Genomic DNA, 19,569 nt, shown 5'->3' with positions numbered 1-19,569 from the left:
GGGGTCGACAAGAGGTTTTCGAACTTACACCATACATAGCTCGAACAGCCCGTTTTTGAGCCAAAAATACCCTTTTTGAATCAGAAGAATTACCCCAAAAAATAATACCATATGACATAAGCGTATGAAAATATGTGAAGTATACTAATTTTCGTGTTGAAATGTCACTTATTTCAGATACTGTTCTAATGGTAAATAAAGCGGCATTTAGTTTCTGAACAAGATCCTGAACATGGGCTTTCCACAACAGCTTACTATCTATCCGTACCCCTAGGAACTTGAACTGTTCCGTCTCGCTTATAACATGCCCATTCTGTCTGATCAAAATGTCAGTTCTTGTTGAATTGTGAGTTAGAAACTATAAAAACTGAGTCTTACTGTGATTTAGCATCAAATTATTTTCCACAAGCCACGAACTTATATCATGAACTACATTATTTGATAATGTTTCAATATTACACACAAGATCCTTCACTACCAAGGTGGTGTCATCAGCAAACAGAAATATTTTTGAATCACCTGTAATACTAGAAGGCATATCATTTATATAAACAAGAAACAGCAGTGGCCCCAGCACCGACCCCTGGGGAACGCCCCATTTAACAGTGCCCCATTGGGACTGAACATCATTACCACTCTCAATATTGCGGAGGATTACCTTCTGCTTTCTGTTCTTAAAGTAGGAGGCGAACCAATTGTAAGCTACTCCCCTTACTCCATAATGTTCCAACTTCTGCAGTAATATTTTGTGGTCAACACAGTCAAAAGCCTTCGTTAAATCAAAGAAAACACCTAACGTTCGCAACCTTTTATTTAATCCGTCCAAAACCTCGCAGAGAAAAGAGACTATAGCATTTTCAGTTGTTAAGCCATTTCTAAAACCAAACTGTACATTTGACAGCAAATTATGTGAATTTAAATGCTGCAGTAACCTTGTATATACAACCCTCTTGATAACTTTAGCAAACACCGATGGCATAGAAATAGGTCTATAATTGTCAACATTATCCCTGTCTCCCTTTTTATAAAGTGGCTTCACTACCAAGTACTTTAATCGGTCAGGAAACCGACCACTCCTAAAGGAAAAGTTACAGATATGGCTAAGTACTGAGCTAACATACGTGGAACAATACTTCAGTATTCTGCTAGATACCCCGTCATATCCATGAGAGTTCTTGGTCTTTCGTGATTTAATTATTAACTCAATCTCCCTCTTGTCAGTATCATGGAGGAGCATTTCAGGTACCAGTCTCGGAACACTTTTTTCTAAGAGCGCTATATGATTCCCTGTTGGGACTAGGTTTCTATTTAGTTCACCTGCTATATTCAGAAAGTGATTATTAAGTACTGTACATATATGCGACTTATCAGTAACACGGACATCCCCACTACGCACTGATTCTATATTCTCGACCTGTCTCTGCAGACCAGCCACTTCCTTTACGACTGACCATATGGTTTTAATTTTATCCTGAGACTTAGCTATTCTATCTGCATACCACATACTTTTTGCCTTCCTAATAACTTTTTTAAGCACCTTACAATACTGTTTGTAATGGGCTGCTGCATTTAGATTTTGACTGTTTCTAACGTTTTGATATAATTTTGACTGTTTCTAACGTTTTGATATACACTCCTGGAAATTGAAATAAGAACACCGTGAATTCATTGTCCCAGGAAGGGGAAACTTTATTGACACATTCCTGGGGTCAGATACATCACATGATCACACTGACAGAACCACAAGCACATAGACACAGGCAACAGAGCATGCACAATGTCGGCACTAGTACAGTGTATATCCACCTTTCGCAGCAATGCAGGCTGCTATTCTCCCATGGAGACGATCGTAGAGATGCTAGATGTAGTCCTATGGAACGGCTTGCCATGCCATTTCCACCTGGCGCCTCAGTTGGACCAGCGTTCGTGCTGGACGTGCAGACCGCGTGAGACGACGCTTCATCCAGTCCCAAACATGCTCAATGGGGGACAGATCCGGAGATCTTGCTGGCCAGGGTAGTTGACTTACACCTTCTAGAGCACGTTGGGTGGCACGGGATACATGCAGACGTGCATTGTCCTGTTGGAACAGCAAGTTCCCTTGCCGGTCTAGGAATGGTAGAACGATGGGTTCGATGACGGTTTGGATGTACCGTGCACTATTCAGTGTCCCCTCGACGATCACCAGTGGTGTACGGCCAGTGTAGGAGATCGCTCCCCACACCATGATGCCGGGTGTTGGCCCTGTGTGCCTCGGTCGTATGCAGTCCTGATTGTGGCGCTCACCTGCACGGCGCCAAACACGTATACGACCATCATTGGCACCAAGGCAGAAGCGACTCTCATCGCTGAAGACGACACGTCTCCATTCGTCCCTCCATTCACGCCTGTTGCGACACCACTGGAGGCGGGCTGCACGATGTTGGGGCGTGAGCGGAAGACGGCCTAACGGTGTGCGGGACCGTAGCCCAGCTTCATGGAGACGGTTGCGAATGGTCCTCGCTGATACCCCAGGAGCAACAGTGTCCCTAATTTGCTGGGAAGTGGCGGTGCGGTCCCCTACGGCACTGCGTAGGATCCTACGGTCTTGGCGTGCATCCGTGCGTCGCTGCGGTCTGGTCCCAGGTCGACGGGCACGTGCACCTTCCGCCGACCACTGGCGACAACATCGATGTACTGTGGAGACCTCATGCCCCACGTGTTGAGCAATTCGGCGGTATGTCCACCCAGCCTCCCGCATGCCCACTATACGCCCTCGCTCAAAGTCCGTCAACTGCACATACGGTTCACGTCCACGCTGTCGCGGCATGCTACCAGTGTTAAAGACTGCGATGGAGCTCCGTATGCCACGGCAAACTGGCTGACACTGACGGCGGCGGTGCACAAATGCTGCACAGCTAGCGCCATTCGACGGCCAACACCGCGGTTCCTGGTGTGTCCTCTGTGCCGTGCGTGTGATCATTGCTTGTACAGCCCTCTCACAGTGTCCGGAGCAAGTATGGTGGGTCTGACACACCAGTGTCAATGTGTTCTTTTTTCCATTTCCAGGAGTGTAATTGCCACTTTGTTCTACAAGATATTCTTATCCCATTAGTCAGCCACCCAGGCTGCCTGTTTGTGTTAGTACCCTGTTTTGAACGTTCTAACGGAAAGCAACTTTCAAAGAGCACGAGAAAAGTCTTGAGGAAAGCATTATATTTATCGTCTACTGTATCAGCATTATAAACATCTTGCCACTCTTGTTCCTTGATAAGGTTTACAAAAGTCTGTACAGCAACTGGATCAGCTTTCCTAAAAAGTTGGTAACTATATTTAACATGTGTTGCAGCACAAAAATCTTTTAGACTTAAAATTTGTGCATCATGATCTGAAAGGCCATTCACCTTTTTGCTAACTGTTGAGTGGTACTTAAGTAAATAAATCAGTGAAATCAAAGTGAACTAGAAATTAGGATATAAATGGAAAACTTGGTTTAGTTTAGAGAGTTACATACTGGCATTCAGCGGGCAAAACAGCAGAACAGAAAAGACAATGACCATGAAGTCAGCAAGTTCCACATAAGCGGGCGCTGTCGATTCAGCCGTCAGGGCATCGCCCGACCGGCTCACGTGTTTCTCAGTTGTCGTATGTGAGCAAAGGCCCTCGCCTACATCCCAAGAGCCAATGACCGACGTTAAGAAGATTCTTCGAGAAGCTTTTCAACGTGACAGAAGAGGCAATGACCGGCTCACGTGTTTCTCAGTCGTCACATGTGATCAAAGGCCCTCACCTACATTCCAAGAGCCAACGACCGACGTTAAGAAGATTCTTCGAGAAGCTTTTCAACGTGACAGACGAGGCAATGACCGTGAAGTCATTCACCTCCAGTAAACTGAAGTGAATAAATACGCGAGACGCAGTGGGCCAGACAGATGAAGACGGAGACAGATGAAGTCAGATGAAGACTGAGACGGAGACGGAGACGAAGACGAAGACGGAGACGGAGAGAAGAGACGAAGAAGACGAAGTTTTCAGTCAGTTTCGGTGCTGAAGACCGTCATGCAAGAAGAGACTGCATCATGCACAGACGCAACAAGTCCGCCACTGTAATGGAATAGCAAGCAGCAGCCGCGGCGCCAGAAGACAGAAGTTAAAAGGTACTTGAAGTCTGGTTTTTACATACCCGGGTGACTCGTGAGGACGGGAAGGAGACGGCCTCACATCAGTAGTCACCTGTGAGCTGGGATGAAGACCTGACAGCCGAAGACTGGCAAGCGGGAGTCCATGGTTCGGGTCCGCCACACTGGCCTTCCCCCGCCGCGCCGCTCCGCTGGCCGACGCAGAACACACGCGGCCGCTTAGAGAAGAGAAACACTGGGATGCGACACCCAAGGTATCATCCGATGCACGATTTCGCTCGCAATAATTAAACGGGCCACCTCGTGCTGCGCGTCTGCAGTCAGCTGGGCGAGACGGCGACACGAGATACACACCGCTACGCGTAATCAGACGCCGCCGCCGCAGCAGAAGACTTCACAAACGACACAGCTGCCGCTCTCCGAACCAGAACATCCCGTAAGATACAGTTGTACAAATCTTCAATAAAAGTTATCTTATGTAAAAATGATGTTTCATTCGACCTCATACCCGAGCCAAGGAAGAACCCACCCTGCCCACATGTTGTTAAGAGAGAAAAGTCAATTTATTTAATATTTTCACCCTGACAGAATGCTTTAGAATGCTCATCCTGACAATTGACTTGCATCCAAAGAGAAAACCCAGTTACATTTAGTGTCAGAAGTGTCACATTTAGTAACACAACTGTTACATTTGGTATCAGAAGCCGTTTTAATTGTTACATTTGGTGTCAGAGAAAAAACCCTTGGCTCAATATGAGGTGTGAATGACAGTCACTAAAGGTCCACAGTTAGTATTGTTTAATGTGTGAAAGGATAGAGGTTTGCATAGCAGTCGTAATATTTTCTTTATTTAGAAGTGTATTCTCTCTCATAGTTTTAAGAGTTTGTCGAAAATATTTAAACATCTTTTGAATTCAGTGTGGTAATATTGTGTAACTAATAGTTTGTAAAATGATGACACGAAATCGTACAAAGTCAGAATCAGCACCACAAGCGGTTTCTACTGATGAAGCTATTCAGAGCTTAGTTAATCAAAAAGCACAGCTTAAAAATGATAATAATGCATTATTTAAACAGTTGTGTGAGGTTAGGCAAACCAGTGCAATCCCTCCCACCCTAGATTCCTCAGCAGCAGCCTTAGTAACTCCTTTTTCAGGTAAACCTGGCGAGGACATAACAGCCTTTTTTGATGATTTAGTAGCAGCTGCAAAGTTAGGATCATGGTCAGATGAACAGCTCTTACAAATGACAAAGTTAAGATTGCTAGGAGAGGCTAAAGCACACGTATTATACCATGAAAAATTACGGAATGCTACAACATTTGAGGAATTGAAGAAAGGATTGCTTAAACGTTTTCAAAAACAGAACAGCTGTAGATTTTATAGGGAACAGTTAAACACTATCACTCAGAGGCAAAACGAGTTGTTAGAAAGTTTTGTAGATAGGATTAGAAAAGTTAATATTAACACCTATCAGTTGACAACTAGTGATGAAGCAAATAAAGTTATTTTACAAGAGGCAGAAAATAGAGCTCTGGATACATTTTTACGTGGGTTACCTCCTGAAACGTCCCGTCGTGTCAGGGCAGAGTTTCCTAAAAATTTAGCTGAAGCTGTATCTGTGGCGACGGCTTTCGAAGAAATAGACATTGCCACCAGATACAAGGAGAAGCGAAATGTGTTTTCAGCAGGAGTACGATGTTTTAGGTGCGATCGACAGGGACATATAGCAAAAAATTGCAGACAACCTCAATGCACTAATTGTCAAAGAATAGGTCACACATTCAAGGAATGCAGGTCTAAGAAAGTGTTTGGAAATAGAAATCAGTTAAACTCCAACGGGAATGTCGGAACCGCCGCCAGGCGTTCCCAATAAAATTTCATGCCATTAAGGCGAATGTGAAGGCGGAATGCTGGTTATCTGCTACCATACAGGATAAAGAGGCAAGGATACTAGTGGATACAGGCGCAAACGTATCAATAGTAAGTAATGAATGTATTGGAGAAAAGAAATATGACCCTCCAAGGTATAGATTGAGTGGAGTAGGAGGAGGTACAGTGAAGTCATTAGGATGTACATCATTGATTTTCTATATTCACGGTGTACAATTTAAGGAAGATGTAGAAGTGGTAACAAAAGTAACTGACGGGTACGACGCGATCCTAGGACTGGATTTCCTGAATAAACATCACGCTAAAATCGACCTCAGACAGCAAACTGTAGAACTTAGCGGAATAGTGTTTCAGCTAGGTGACACCGCTGCAAAGGGCCCTCTGCCGCAAGATTTCCCTAACCGGAAGGCGAAATCAACTACACTGCGTGCAACGTCCTTGAAGGTTGATTCGCGGGATCAGATACCATCTGGCTCAGGAAAACTTTTCTGGATGACAGTTGACTCCGAAGTACCTACAGATACAGTGTGTCTAATAGAGCCATTAGAGGAAAATGAGGAATTAGATATATCACATTGTTTTGTACGTAGAAGTGTTGTACGGGTTCAAGACGTTGAGGGAGAAAGAAAAGTACCGGTACATATTGACAATTTTGGAGTGGAGGACAAAGAGTTGCATAAGGGAATATTAGTAGCTACAGTCAGTACTTTTGAAGAAGAAGATTTCATTTGGTCAGATATTAATGATGGTCAGAAACCAGACGCCTGTAAAACCGCATTACGCCAGAAGATTGAGCATTTGAAAGGAAATGATAGAGACACGATAGAAGCAGTTTTAGTTGAGTTTCAAAATTTATTTAATGCAGAAGGTCCACTGCCAGCAACAGATATCACACAGCATAGGATCCCAACAGGAAATAGCCCCCCAGTTTATAGAAAGCCTTATAGAGTTGCCCATCACTTACAGCCAGTACTGGATGAATTTATAGAACAGCATCTACAAGATGGAATTATAGAATATTCTGATTCGCCTTATAATTCAAATATCGCAATTATTCCAAAGAAGTCTCCCGACGGTACGAAACGATATAGATTTTGTTGTGACTACAGACACCTTAACAAACAATCTCAGATGTTTATCCTCTTCCAAACATTACAGATATCATTGACAGTTTGGGTAACAGTAAATACTTTTCAACAATCGATCTACGTAGCGGATATCATCAATTGGAAGTTGCACCTGAAGATAGGCATAAAACAGCATTTTCTACCCCTGTAGGCCATTGGCAATTTAAAAGAATGCCTTTCGGTTTGAAAAATGCACCAGCAACTTTTCAAAGACTACTCGATGGAGTATTGCGAGGACTCAAAACTCAACAATGTTGTGTATATCTAGACGATATTATTGTATTCTCCAAAGACATTAATGAACATGCTGTGCGTCTGCGTAATGTTTTTCAGAGACTTAGAAAAGCTAAATTAACATTAAATATGGAAAAATGTACTTTTGCATTGACAGAGGTTACATACCTAGGGCATGTCATTAGTGAGGAAGGAATTAAAACAGATCCTCGATTAATTTCGGCAGTTAAGGACTTCCCAACACCACAACGCATTAAGGAGGTACAAAGTTTCATTCGTCTCGCATCGTACTACCAAAAATATGTTCAAAATTTCGCTGAAATTGCCCGACCCTTAACCCGATTATTGAAAAAGGGTGCAAAATTTCATTGGTCTGAAGATTGTGAATTAGCATTTCAAACCCTTAAAGATAAGTTAACACACAGTCCAGTATTAGCCTATCCAGATTATAATAAAGAATTTATTTTATCCTGTGACGCAAGTGGTCATTCAGTAGGAGTTGTTTTGAGTCAGAATATTAATGGTGCGGAACACCCCATAGCCTACGCTTCGAGACAACTAACAACAGCAGAAAGAAATTATTCCACAACGGAGAAAGAATTGTTAAGTGTTATTTATGGTATCAAATACTTTAAATGCTACTTGTACGGTAGGAAATTCAAGGTCATTACAGACCACGCAGCTTTAAAATGGTTGCTTGGATTAAAGGATCCATCTAGTCGTCTTACCCGTTGGGCCCTATGTCTTTCCGAAATGGATTTCGAAGTTATCCATAAACCAGGCAAAAAACACACGAATGCAGATTGTCTAAGTCGGAAAATAGCACTTTTGGAAGCAACAGGCCGAGATACTGAGGACTGGAGAAAGGCACAAGATGAGGATACAGAATGCAAAAAATACGCAACTCAAAAACAATTTTGCTTTGAAGATGGTGTATTATGCCGTAAAACAAAACTTGGACCGCGAATTGTTGTTCCCCTACACCTTAGACAAGAAATAATGGCAGAGGCCCACGATCATATCCTTGCAGGACACGGTGGACAGCAGACAACCGAAAGACGTGTAGCAGAGCGATTTTGGTGGCAAACCAGAAAGCAGGATGTTGCGCAGTACGTTCGTAATTGCATTGCGTGCACACAACGAGCTGAACTTTCTCGTTCTAAAATACCCTTACAGAGGCTCCCCGAGGCTTCATGTCCATATCAAATCTGCGGAGTGGATCTCTACGGGCCATTTCATAAAACACCGGCTGGTAATAAGTACGTTCTTACAATTATAGATCACTTTTCACGCTATCTAGCTATGGTGAGTCTCCCAGATCAGCAAGCAAATACAGTTGCCCAAGCTTTAGTTAACAACTGGATACTTAAATTTGGCGTACCTGAAGCTATTATCACAGATCAGGGATCTAATTTTATGTCGGAATTAATGAAACAGCTATGCCACATATTAAAAATACGCAAATTACGCACAACTCCGTTACACCCTCAGTGCAACGGGCGCACAGAAAGAGTTCATCGGACAATTGGCAAGATGCTTAGTTATTATATTAACGAACAACATTCTAATTGGGATACGTATTTACCAATAATCGTGTCGGTATACAACGCCAAAACGCATGAAGCAACTGGCATGTCACCTTATGAAGTGGTCTATGGCAGAAAAATGCCGTCCCCTTTTGATGTAATCAGGCAGAAAAACGGAAAAGTCGGAGAAACAGTACGAGATTTCAGTCGAATGATGAAGGATGTATGGAAAAAGGTTCAAAAATCTAATACAAAGGCTTTGGAATGACAGGAAAGATTAGGTAATACCCACGCTAAATATCCAAATTACAAAATCGGTCAGTGGGTTATGCTTTCAACTCCTTATATTGCGAGAGGAAAAACGAAGAAATTTGTAACAAACTACAGAGGTCCTTATCAAATTATTGAGATCACGTCACCAGTCAACGTCAAACTGCAACTGCCCACCCGAACTACCATTGTGCATGTAAGTCGTTTAAAACCTTTCAAGGGCGCTCCAGATGTAATTCCTTCAACAATAGTATCTGCTTTTCCGAAGGGTGGAGGAAGTTCCCGTAAAGGAAAAAGAGTGGCCACGCCAGCACAACATACAGACATGCCACCATACAATCTTCGACCAAGAGTGCGAATGTCCTAGTTGAATCTTAGTAGACTGTAGTATACATATGTAAATAATTAATAAATGATAATGGTTTATTTTTTAAGAAAGAAAAGTTGAACGTAGAAACATGTAGATCTTGTAGTTAACAATGTATTCCTTCATTTCTTTGTTTTTGTTTTTACGAGATTGGTAGGTTCATAACCATGTTGTTTGCTTTTTTCAGAAAACGCCATGCAAGCATTTCCTACACAAAACCTGTCCTACCTCAATGACTCCCTTGACAGTTCCCTTCTGAAGTCATTAGATATGTTCATAAATTCACAGCAAGGCAAAATTGATGCCAATGTTATGATGCAACATGTTTTAAAATTAAAAGGTGAACACAAAACTAAAATTATAATGCTAGGAACAGGTATATCTGGAACCTTTGTGTTGGTGTTTCTGCTTTGTACAGTTTTCTTTTATTTAAGACGAAAAAATAAGCCAAATAATAATATACCACTTCATCAAATCCCTGTTAACTGGATACCACACTCTTAACTGGTGTACTTCAGTGGTTACTTTTGAGCATTAGTGTATTAATTTTCTTTATTGTACTTCACTCTTTATTAAACAGACTCATGTTAAAATAAACAATACTGTAGAATAAATATTCTTGCATTCATATAGGGTAGATTAAACAGGTGTTGCTACGTAAATTTCTAAGTGAATAATCTATTTTTTGTTTATTCATTGTCATCAAGATTTGTTACACTTATTATAACCATTTATGTGTGAACTATGTGATTCATGAGCGTACAGTGCTTTAGTAAAGTGCTGAAGTATTTTCAACATACTTAATGTGAAGCGTGTGTAATCTTCTAAGTCGAGAGTTTTCATTGCTTATGTTAGTGCTTTTGCCGTGTGAAGAGTGGAGGAATGTTGAGTGGTAAATTCGAGGGCGAATTTCTCCGAAGGGTGGAGGAATGTTGAGTGGAACTTAAGTAAATAAATCAGTGAAATCAAAGTGAACTAGAAATTAGGATATAAATGGAAAACTTGGTTTAGTTTAGAGAGTTACATACTGGCATTCAGCGGGCAAAACAGCAGAACAGAAAAGACAATGACCATGAAGTCAGCAAGTTCCACATAAGCGGGCGCTGTCGATTCAGCCGTCAGGGCATCGCCCGACCGGCTCACGTGTTTCTCAGTTGTCGTATGTGAGCAAAGGCCCTCGCCTACATCCCAAGAGCCAATGACCGACGTTAAGAAGATTCTTCGAGAAGCTTTTCAACGTGACAGAAGAGGCAATGACTGGCTCACGTGTTTCTCAGTCGTCACATGTGATCAAAGGCCCTCACCTACATTCCAAGAGCCAACAACCGACGTTAAGAAGATTCTTCGAGAAGCTTTTCAACGTGACAGACGAGGCAATGACCGTGAAGTCATTCACCTCCAGTAAACTGAAGTGAATAAATACGCGAGACGCAGTGGGCCAGACAGATGAAGACGGAGACAGATGAAGTCAGATGAAGACTGAGACGGAGACGGAGACGAAGACGGAGACGGAGAGAAGAGACGAAGAAGACGAAGTTTTCAGTCAGTTTCGGTGCTGAAGACCGTCATGCAAGAAGAGACTGCATCATGCACAGACGCACCAAGTCCGCCACTGTAATGGAATAGCAAGCAGCAGCCGCGGCGCCAGAAGACAGAAGTTAAAAGGTACTTGAAGTCTGGTTTTTACATACCCGGGTGACTCGTGAGGACGGGAAGGAGACGGCCTCACATCAGTAGTCACCTGTGAGCTGGGATGAAGACCTGACAGCCGAAGACTGGCAAGCGGGAGCCCGTGGTTCGGGTCCGCCACACTGGCCTTCCCCCGCCGCGCCGCTCCGCTGGCCGACGCAGAACACACGCGGCCGCTTAGAGAAGAGAAACACTGGGATGCGACACCCAAGGTATCATCTGATGCACGATTTCGCTCGCAATAATTAAACGGGCCACCTCGTGCTGCGCGTCTGCAGTCAGCTGGGCGAGACGGCGACACGAGATGCACACCGCTACGCGTAATCAGACGCCGCCGCCGCAGCAGAAGACTTCACAAACGACACAGCTGCCGCTCTCCGAACCAGAACATCCCGTAAGATACAGTTGTACAAATCTTCAATAAAAGTTATCTTATGTAAAAATGATGTTTCATTCGACCTCATACCCGAGCCAAGGAAGAACCCACCCTGCCCACATGTTGTTAAGAGAGAAAAGTCAATTTATTTAATATTTTCACCCTGACAGAATGCTTTAGAATGCTCATCCTGACAATTGACTTGCATCCAAAGAGAAAACCCAGTTACATTTAGTGTCAGAAGTGTCACATTTAGTAACACAACTGTTACATTTGGTATCAGAAGCCGTTATAGTTGTTACATAACAGAATGCCCTTCTAATAATGACGAATGAACAAAAATATTGTCTATGGTTGTTCTACTGTTCCCTTGCACTCTCGTTGGAAAGAATACGGTTTGCATAAGATTATATGAACTAAGGAGGTCTACCAGCATCCTTTTCCTTGCACAATCACTTATACAATTAATATTGAAGTCACCACATGTAACTAACTTTTTGTATTTCCTATAAAGTGAACCAAGAACCTCCTCTAGCTTTAGCAAAAATGTTGTGAAATCGGAGTCTGGGGATCTATAAATAACAACAGTAAGAAGTTTAGCTCCACTAAATTTAACCACACCTGCACAACATTCAAACACCTTTTCAGTGCAGTACTTTGAACACTTATAATGAATAGAAATGAAGTAGGTGACTCAGTACTGTGACACAAGGTGTATTTTTCAATGTTTTACTGATGCTGAAGTATGTGAACAAACGAGTGATTTCTCGGAATTGATTAAGCAGATTAGTGTATGGAGATTCACTGCTGATCGCTGCGCTGCCAGCACTCTGCCCATCGTAAGCTGATCATATCTTGGAATCAACAAAACAATTATGGTGTAGATCTTTAGAAGTCCATAAATTAGAAAAATCTGATGCAATGATTCAATAGAGCATACTGGAAACAATGAATTGGAACATTTTTTGTGTTGAAGGTGAATGTAAATAAACAAAGTGTGAATGTAAATAAATAAAGTGTTAATTGGAAATTGCTATATCATCAAACACACTGTGATAAAAAATGGACAGCATGATCACGACATCTCATTCAATAGTCCACAATATGCTTGGCAGGTTTAACAATTTGTTCCTAGTATTATCCTATAGAGTTCTCCCAATAATTAGAAGTGATAGTAACACCTACATATGGATGCATTTCCATGACACATTCTGCTGCTTTGGCCAGAGCATCAAGGTCACTGTCACACACTGCGAGGCTGTTTTGCATATCCACCGCGAAGTGAAAATTAAGAATGTTCCTCCTCGTAATATCATCCATTAGGTTGCTCAAAAGTACACGGAACATAGCCACTGGTTCACAGTATACAGTTAGTGTGTTCCTTCAGTGCACATTAGCTTCTTGAGGTGCATGTTCTTGATTACGGCAGAAGATTTATGAGCACATTTTTGACAGCATTGTAATTATACACACTAGGCAGTATGACTAAAATATCTTGGGCCTGGCAATGATATGGGCAAAAATAAACTAGCTTTTCAATTGGACAACCACATTACCATAGCCCTTCCTATACTCTTCATCCTTGTTTTACATTGCCTGCCACTGATTTCCTGGTTTTTAATCCCTTCTTTTGCTACATTTCTTTCTAGTTTTGATTTTTTTTTTTTTTTTTTTTTTGTGTTCACTCTCCCTTTAAGTCAAATACATTAACCTTCTCTTCTGTTTTGTTTCATTCTTCTTTCCATACTCTTTTTCCTCTTTTCCTAATGCCTCAGCCAATCTGAATTTCTGGATACATTTTTCTCCTCCTATCTACTCCTTTAGCCTTGAACAAACTGTTTGCCTTTTCCCGTAAGAGTTTTTGCAACTCTTGTCTACTACATTACTGTATTTTAACATAGCATCAACTACATGTGTGTCTGCACTGACCCAATCTAATGAGTTATTATTATTATTATTTCTTTACTTTCTCAGACGTTAAGTCTGGTTGAGAATGGAAAGTGACGCGGACCTTGATTATTATTATTTATTTACTTTCTCAGACGTTAAGTCTGGTTGAGAATGGAAAGTGACGCGGACCTTGATCAAGCGTCACTTCCTATTAACTGTACGGTATGTGTTATATTGCATTTAGGAACTTTCGGGTAATTGCACATGTATCAATAATTACGGATTTCTGTAGTTGTATATATATGTTTGGATGTAGCTGTATTGCATTGATGTACTGGTGGATATTGTGTGGTATGACTCCTGTAGTTGATAGTATAATTGGTATGATGTCAACTTTATCCTGATGCCACATGTCTTTGACTTCCTCAGCCAGTTGGATGTATTTTTCAATTTTTTCTCCTGTTTTCTTTTGTATATTTGTTGTATTGGGTATGGATATTTCGATTAGTTGTGTTAATTTCTTCTTTTTATTGGTGAGTATGATGTCAGGTTTGTTATGTGGCATTGTTTTATCTGTTATAATGGTTCTGTTCCAGTACAATTTGTATTCATCATTCTCCAGTACATTTTGTGGTGCATACTTGTATGTAGGAACTTGTTGTTTTAAAAGTTTATGTTGTAAGGCAAGCTGTTGATGTATTATTTTTGCGACATTGTCATGTCTTCTGGGGTATTCTGTATTTGCTAGTATTGTACATCCGCTTGTGATGTGATCTACTGTTTCTATTTGTTGTTTACAAAGTCTGCATTTATCTGTTGTGGTATTGGGATCTTTAATAATATGCTTGCTGTAATACCTGGTGTTTATTGTTTGATCCTGTATTGCAATCATGAATCCTTCTGTCTCACTGTATATATTGCCTTTTCTTAGCCATGTGTTGGATGCGTCTTGATCGATGTGTGGCTGTGTTCGATGATATGGGTGCTTGCCATGAAGTGTTTTCTTTTTCCAATTTACTTTCTTCGTATCTGTTGATGTTATGTGGTCTAAAGGGTTGTAGAGGTGGTTATGAAATTGTAGTGGTGTAGCCGATGTATTTATATGAGTGATTGCTTTGTGTATTTTGCTAGTTTCTGCTCGTTCTATAAAGAATTTTCTTAAATTGTCTACCTGTCCATAATGTAGGTTTTTTATATCGATAAATCCCCTTCCTCCTTCCTTTCTGCTTAATGTGAATCTTTCTGTTGCTGAATGTATGTGATGTATTCTATATTTGTGGCATTGTGATCGTGTAAGTGTATTGAGTGCTTCTAGGTCTGTGTTACTCCATTTCACTACTCCAAATGAGTAGGTCAATATTGGTATGGCATAAGTATTTATAGCTTTTGTCTTGTTTCTTGCTGTCAATTCTGTTTTCAGTATTTTTGTTAGTCTTTGTCTATATTTTTCTTTTAGTTCTTCTTTAATATTTGTATTATCTATTCCTATTTTTTGTCTGTATCCTAGATATTTATAGGCATCCGTTTTTTCCATCGCTTCTATGCAGTCGCTGTGGTTATCCAATATGTAATCTTCTTGTTTAGTGTGTTTTCCCTTGACTATGCTATTTTTCTTACATTTGTCTGTTCCAAAAGCCATACTTATATCATTGCTGAATACTTCTGTTATCTTTAGTAATTGGTTGAGTTGTTGATTTGTTGCTGCCAGTAGTTTTAGATCATCCATGTATAGCAAATGTGTGATTTTGTGTGGGTATGTTCCAGTAATATTGTATCCATAATTTGTATTATTTAGCATGTTGGATAGTGGGTTCAGAGCAAGGCAGAACCAGAAAGGACTTAATGAGTCTCCTTGGTATATTCCACGCTTAATCTGTATTGGCTGTGATGTGATATTATTTGAATTTGTTTGGATATTAAGTGTGGTTTTCCAATTTTTCATTACTATGTTTAGGAACTGTATCAATTTAGGATCTATTTTGTATATTTCCAATATTTGTAGTAACCATGAGTGCGGTACACTATCAAAAGCTTTTTGGTAATCAATGTATGCGTAGTGTAGCGACCTTTGTTTAGTTTTAGCTTGATATGTCACCTCTGCATCTATTATCAGTTGCTCTTTACATTCTCGTGCTCCTTTGCAACAGCCTTTTTGTTCTTCATTTATAATTTTGTTATGTGTTGTATGTGTCATTAATTTCTGTTTAATGATTGAAGTTAATATTTTGTATATTGTTGGTAGGCATGTTATGGGGCGATATTTATCTGGGTTCGCTGTGTCTGCTTGATCTTTAGGTTTCAGATAAGTTATTCCATGTGTAAGTGTATCAGGGAATGTGTATGGGTCTGCAATGTAACTGTTAAATAATTTAGTTAGATGTGAATGTGTTGAGGTGAACTTCTTTAACCAGAAATTTGCTATTTTATCATTTCCAGGGGCTTTCCAATTGTGAGTAGAATTAATTGCTTGGGTGACTTCATGTTGCAAAATTATCACTTCAGGCATTTGTGGTATCATCTTGTATGTGTCTGTTTCTGTTTGTATCCACTGTGCATGCCTGTTATGTTGTACCGTGTTTGACCATATGTTGCTCCAGAAGTGTTCCATGTCTGTTATGTTTGGTGGATTGTTTATTTTAATGTGTGTGTTATCTATTGTCTGGTAAAATTTCTTTTGGTTTGTGTTGAATGTTTGGTTTTGTTTCCTTCTATTTTCACTTTTTTTGTATCTTCTGAGTCGTTTGGCTAATGCTTGTAATTTCTGCTTCTTTTCGTCTAATTGCTCTGTCGCTTCTTGTTGTGAGATTTTACCTAACCTTTTTCGTTTTTTTTCCGAGATTTCATTTCTTATAAATTGTGTTAGCTGTCCGATGTCTTTTCTCAGTTTTTCTATTCTGATCTGTAGCCTGTGTTGCCATGCTGGTTTTGTGGGTTTCTTCTGTGTGTTGGTTGGTTCTGATCTCTGTCTAGTGTGTATATTTAGTGTAGTGAGTGCTCCTATATAAACCAGTAGTTGTAACTCTTCCATAGTTGTGTTTTCATTTATTTTGTTGTGTATGATTGTGTTGATAGTTTTTATTGTTGTTTCGACTTGTGGGTTATTTGGTGGTCTATGCAAGAATGGTCTAATGTCTGTATTTGTGTCTTTGTATTCTATATATGTTAGCTGAAATTTTTCTTCTATATCTAGCATCTGTGTCACTTCGTGTTCTATTTGTGCTTGTTCTGGTGGCTGTCTTAAGATGTCGTTTTCCTCTGATTGTTTAATTGATGTGTGTTGTTCTTTGTTTGTTTGCTCTTCGATGTTTGAGTCCATTACTGTATTTTCTTCTTCTTCTGATTGCACATTATTTTGTTCCAGTATTTGTTGTACTTCTTGTTTGATGTTTTCTAATTCTGACTGGGGTATCCTGTTATTTTTGATTATTACACGGATCTGATCAGCTAGTCGTTGTTCTGTTAAAAATTTTAATTCTGGGTATCTGGTAATAAATGTTGTGTATACTTGTGATCTGTATCCAGTTGTGTTGGTTCCTAGGTTTGTTGCTTGGTAATAAGAGAACATGAGGTGTCGATTAACTTCATCTGACCATCTCATCCTCTGTCTTTGTTTTCCTTCTAGGGTGGTTGCAGGAAGCATATCCTGCAAAACACCTCTATTTGGATTTAAATCATTTTCCAGTTGGCTAGCAGTGTCGTTACCATTGTGGGCGGGCATAGGGTTCAAGCGTCGTCCCCGACCATGACGGCGCTTGTCCGAGGCTTCTTTAGTTCTGTCCTGAACCAACTAATCACACTAAAAGGGGGGTTAGCCCTATTAGTGGTTTGTTCTTTTCGTCGCCTTTTACGACTGGCAGAACATACCGGAGGCCTATTCTTTTCCCGGGCCTTATTATTATTATTATTATTATTATTATTATTATTATTGTTATCATCATTATTATTAACAACATGAATGGCAGAGTAAAAAAAGGCAGAGGGTGGACATACCTTTCCCTGTACAGTGACAAGATTTAGTTCTCTTTTCAGAACAGCCCTGCTATTATACCAGTCAGAACAATTTTTTTCTGTCTAGACGTAGGTTATTCACACACATTTACACTTCATAATTTTGAGTCTATTATGGAAGTGATACAGAAAAATTTCACTCAGAAAATATTTGCAACAATGTAATGGTGGTTACAAACAGTAAAAAGTGCAGGAAAAAGAAGGAAATTGATTTTAGTCAGAAAACCCAGAGCTGTGAGTAAAACCAGAAGCTTGTCAGTAATTTTGTGAAATCTATGTACATGTTTTGAATAAAATAGTAATTACAACACATTTCTCTGTGTACATAAATTTTGATGTTCTAAAAGTCACTCAACTGAAGAGATCTTAAAACACTGTCACTTGGAGAGTGCTGGCTAATGTCACAATACAAGTACAGTAAAAATATGTACACTGGGAGTAGATACCCTGAGGCCCAACTACGAACCCACAAAGCATGAAGATTTGACTATTTATTGTATTCAATAACTGGATTTTTCATGACTGAACAAGATGCTGACATAGTAAATATGAAGACTGGTGTACTGCGAAGACTATGCATTTCAATTAATATTAAATTTCATTACTAAAGAATAAGGTAATTTATTGAGTCAATTTCAGGAATGGTAATGTTAGCCTATTCAAAAATAAATTTCTACACACAAGAAAACTGAATGCAAAACAGTGAACACTGCACTTAATGGCATTACAGGTGTAGCACCAATAACTTGGGATCACTAATGAATTTGCAGTTATGCAGCTACCACATAAACTACAGAGCAGACAATGTTTTATAATCTTCTGCCAATGTTACATTTATAAAAGTAAAAATTAATTATTTGGGAGTTTTTATGCCGGCCAGGGTGAGAAGTAACAGCACTACAATTCACAGAGAATACAATGCAAAATTATTCTGAACTATGATACATTTAATTCAATTCTTGAAAGCCTTATCTTAAGGTATTTAATATAAATTCAGCTCCCATGCTCACAAATATAAATCAGAGAACAGGCACATATAAGATTTACCACAAAAGAATGTAATAAAGCATTTTTGCTTTATGGCTTACCTCTGGTAGGCGAAAATTTATCACCAGTGTCTCTCCTGATGCGCGTGCACGTTTTGCCGTAAGAGCCGCCATAAGTGTCTCCTGTCGCACCCTGAGTAACTGGGATATGAGTTGTACAACTTCCAGATTTTTCACTCCAACTGCTTCATCATGATGATAGGCAGCTGATTTGCGTGGTGCGAATTCCACATTTCCAAGTAACAGTACTGCCGACAATACCGCAAAGAGACGTCTCTGTTTCTCTGCTGCAAAGCCAACCATTTCCATAGACTGTTTCAGGCGTGAAAACTCATATTTCTCATCGGCACTGTCAAAGGTGTAACAATCACTCTGTGAATGAAAACCAATAGCATTAAAACTACAATTTCAGACATTACAAGATCAAAAATAACATATACACACATTAATACAGAAATCTCTAATTGTTTTAGGAACTCATGGAAACCTAATTCCAAATACACCAACAGAGATCTGAATCACTCCAAAGGCTGCCTCTCCTACCAGACTCTCAATGAGACTGGAACAAAAAATCTAGTTTTTCAAGAAAGGGCGTCCAACATATGTGCAGAACTATAGACCTATATCTCTAACGTCGATCAGTTGTAGAATTTTGGAACAAATATTATGTTAGAGTATAATGACTTTTCTGGAGACTAGAAATCTACTCTGTAGGAATCAGCATGGGTTTCGAAAAAGATGATCGTGTGAAACCCAGCTCGCGCTATTTGTCCACGAGACACAGAGGGCCATAAACACAGGTTCCCAGGTAGATGCCTTGTTTCTTGACTTCCGCAAGGCATTCGATACAGTTCCCCACAGTCGTTTAATGAACAAAGTAAGAGCATATGGACTATCTGACCAATTGTGTGATTGGATTGAGGAGTTCCTAGATAACAGAACACAGCATGTCATTCTCAATGGAGAGAAGTCTTCCGAAGTAAGAGTGATTTCAGGTGTGCCACATGGGAGTGTCGTAGGACTGTT

General features: G+C 40.2%; 1 protein-coding gene across 1 annotated transcript in view; it reads right to left on the bottom strand.

Moving 5' to 3' along the window:
* LOC126198475 (unconventional myosin-IXa-like) overlaps positions 1-19,569 on the bottom strand; it is a 350,557-nt gene that overhangs the window by 251,397 nt on the left and 79,591 nt on the right. The window contains exon 6 of the mRNA XM_049934833.1: positions 18,586-18,915. Coding sequence (XP_049790790.1) covers positions 18,586-18,915 — 330 coding nt within the window. The remainder of the gene's footprint in view (positions 1-18,585; positions 18,916-19,569) is intronic.

Source organism: Schistocerca nitens, chromosome 8, assembly GCF_023898315.1.
Source record: "Schistocerca nitens isolate TAMUIC-IGC-003100 chromosome 8, iqSchNite1.1, whole genome shotgun sequence".
NCBI classification, from domain to species: Eukaryota; Metazoa; Arthropoda; class Insecta; order Orthoptera; family Acrididae; genus Schistocerca; species Schistocerca nitens.
Note: the sequence above shows the minus strand (reverse complement) of the source record. Positions and strands in the feature narration are given on the sequence as shown.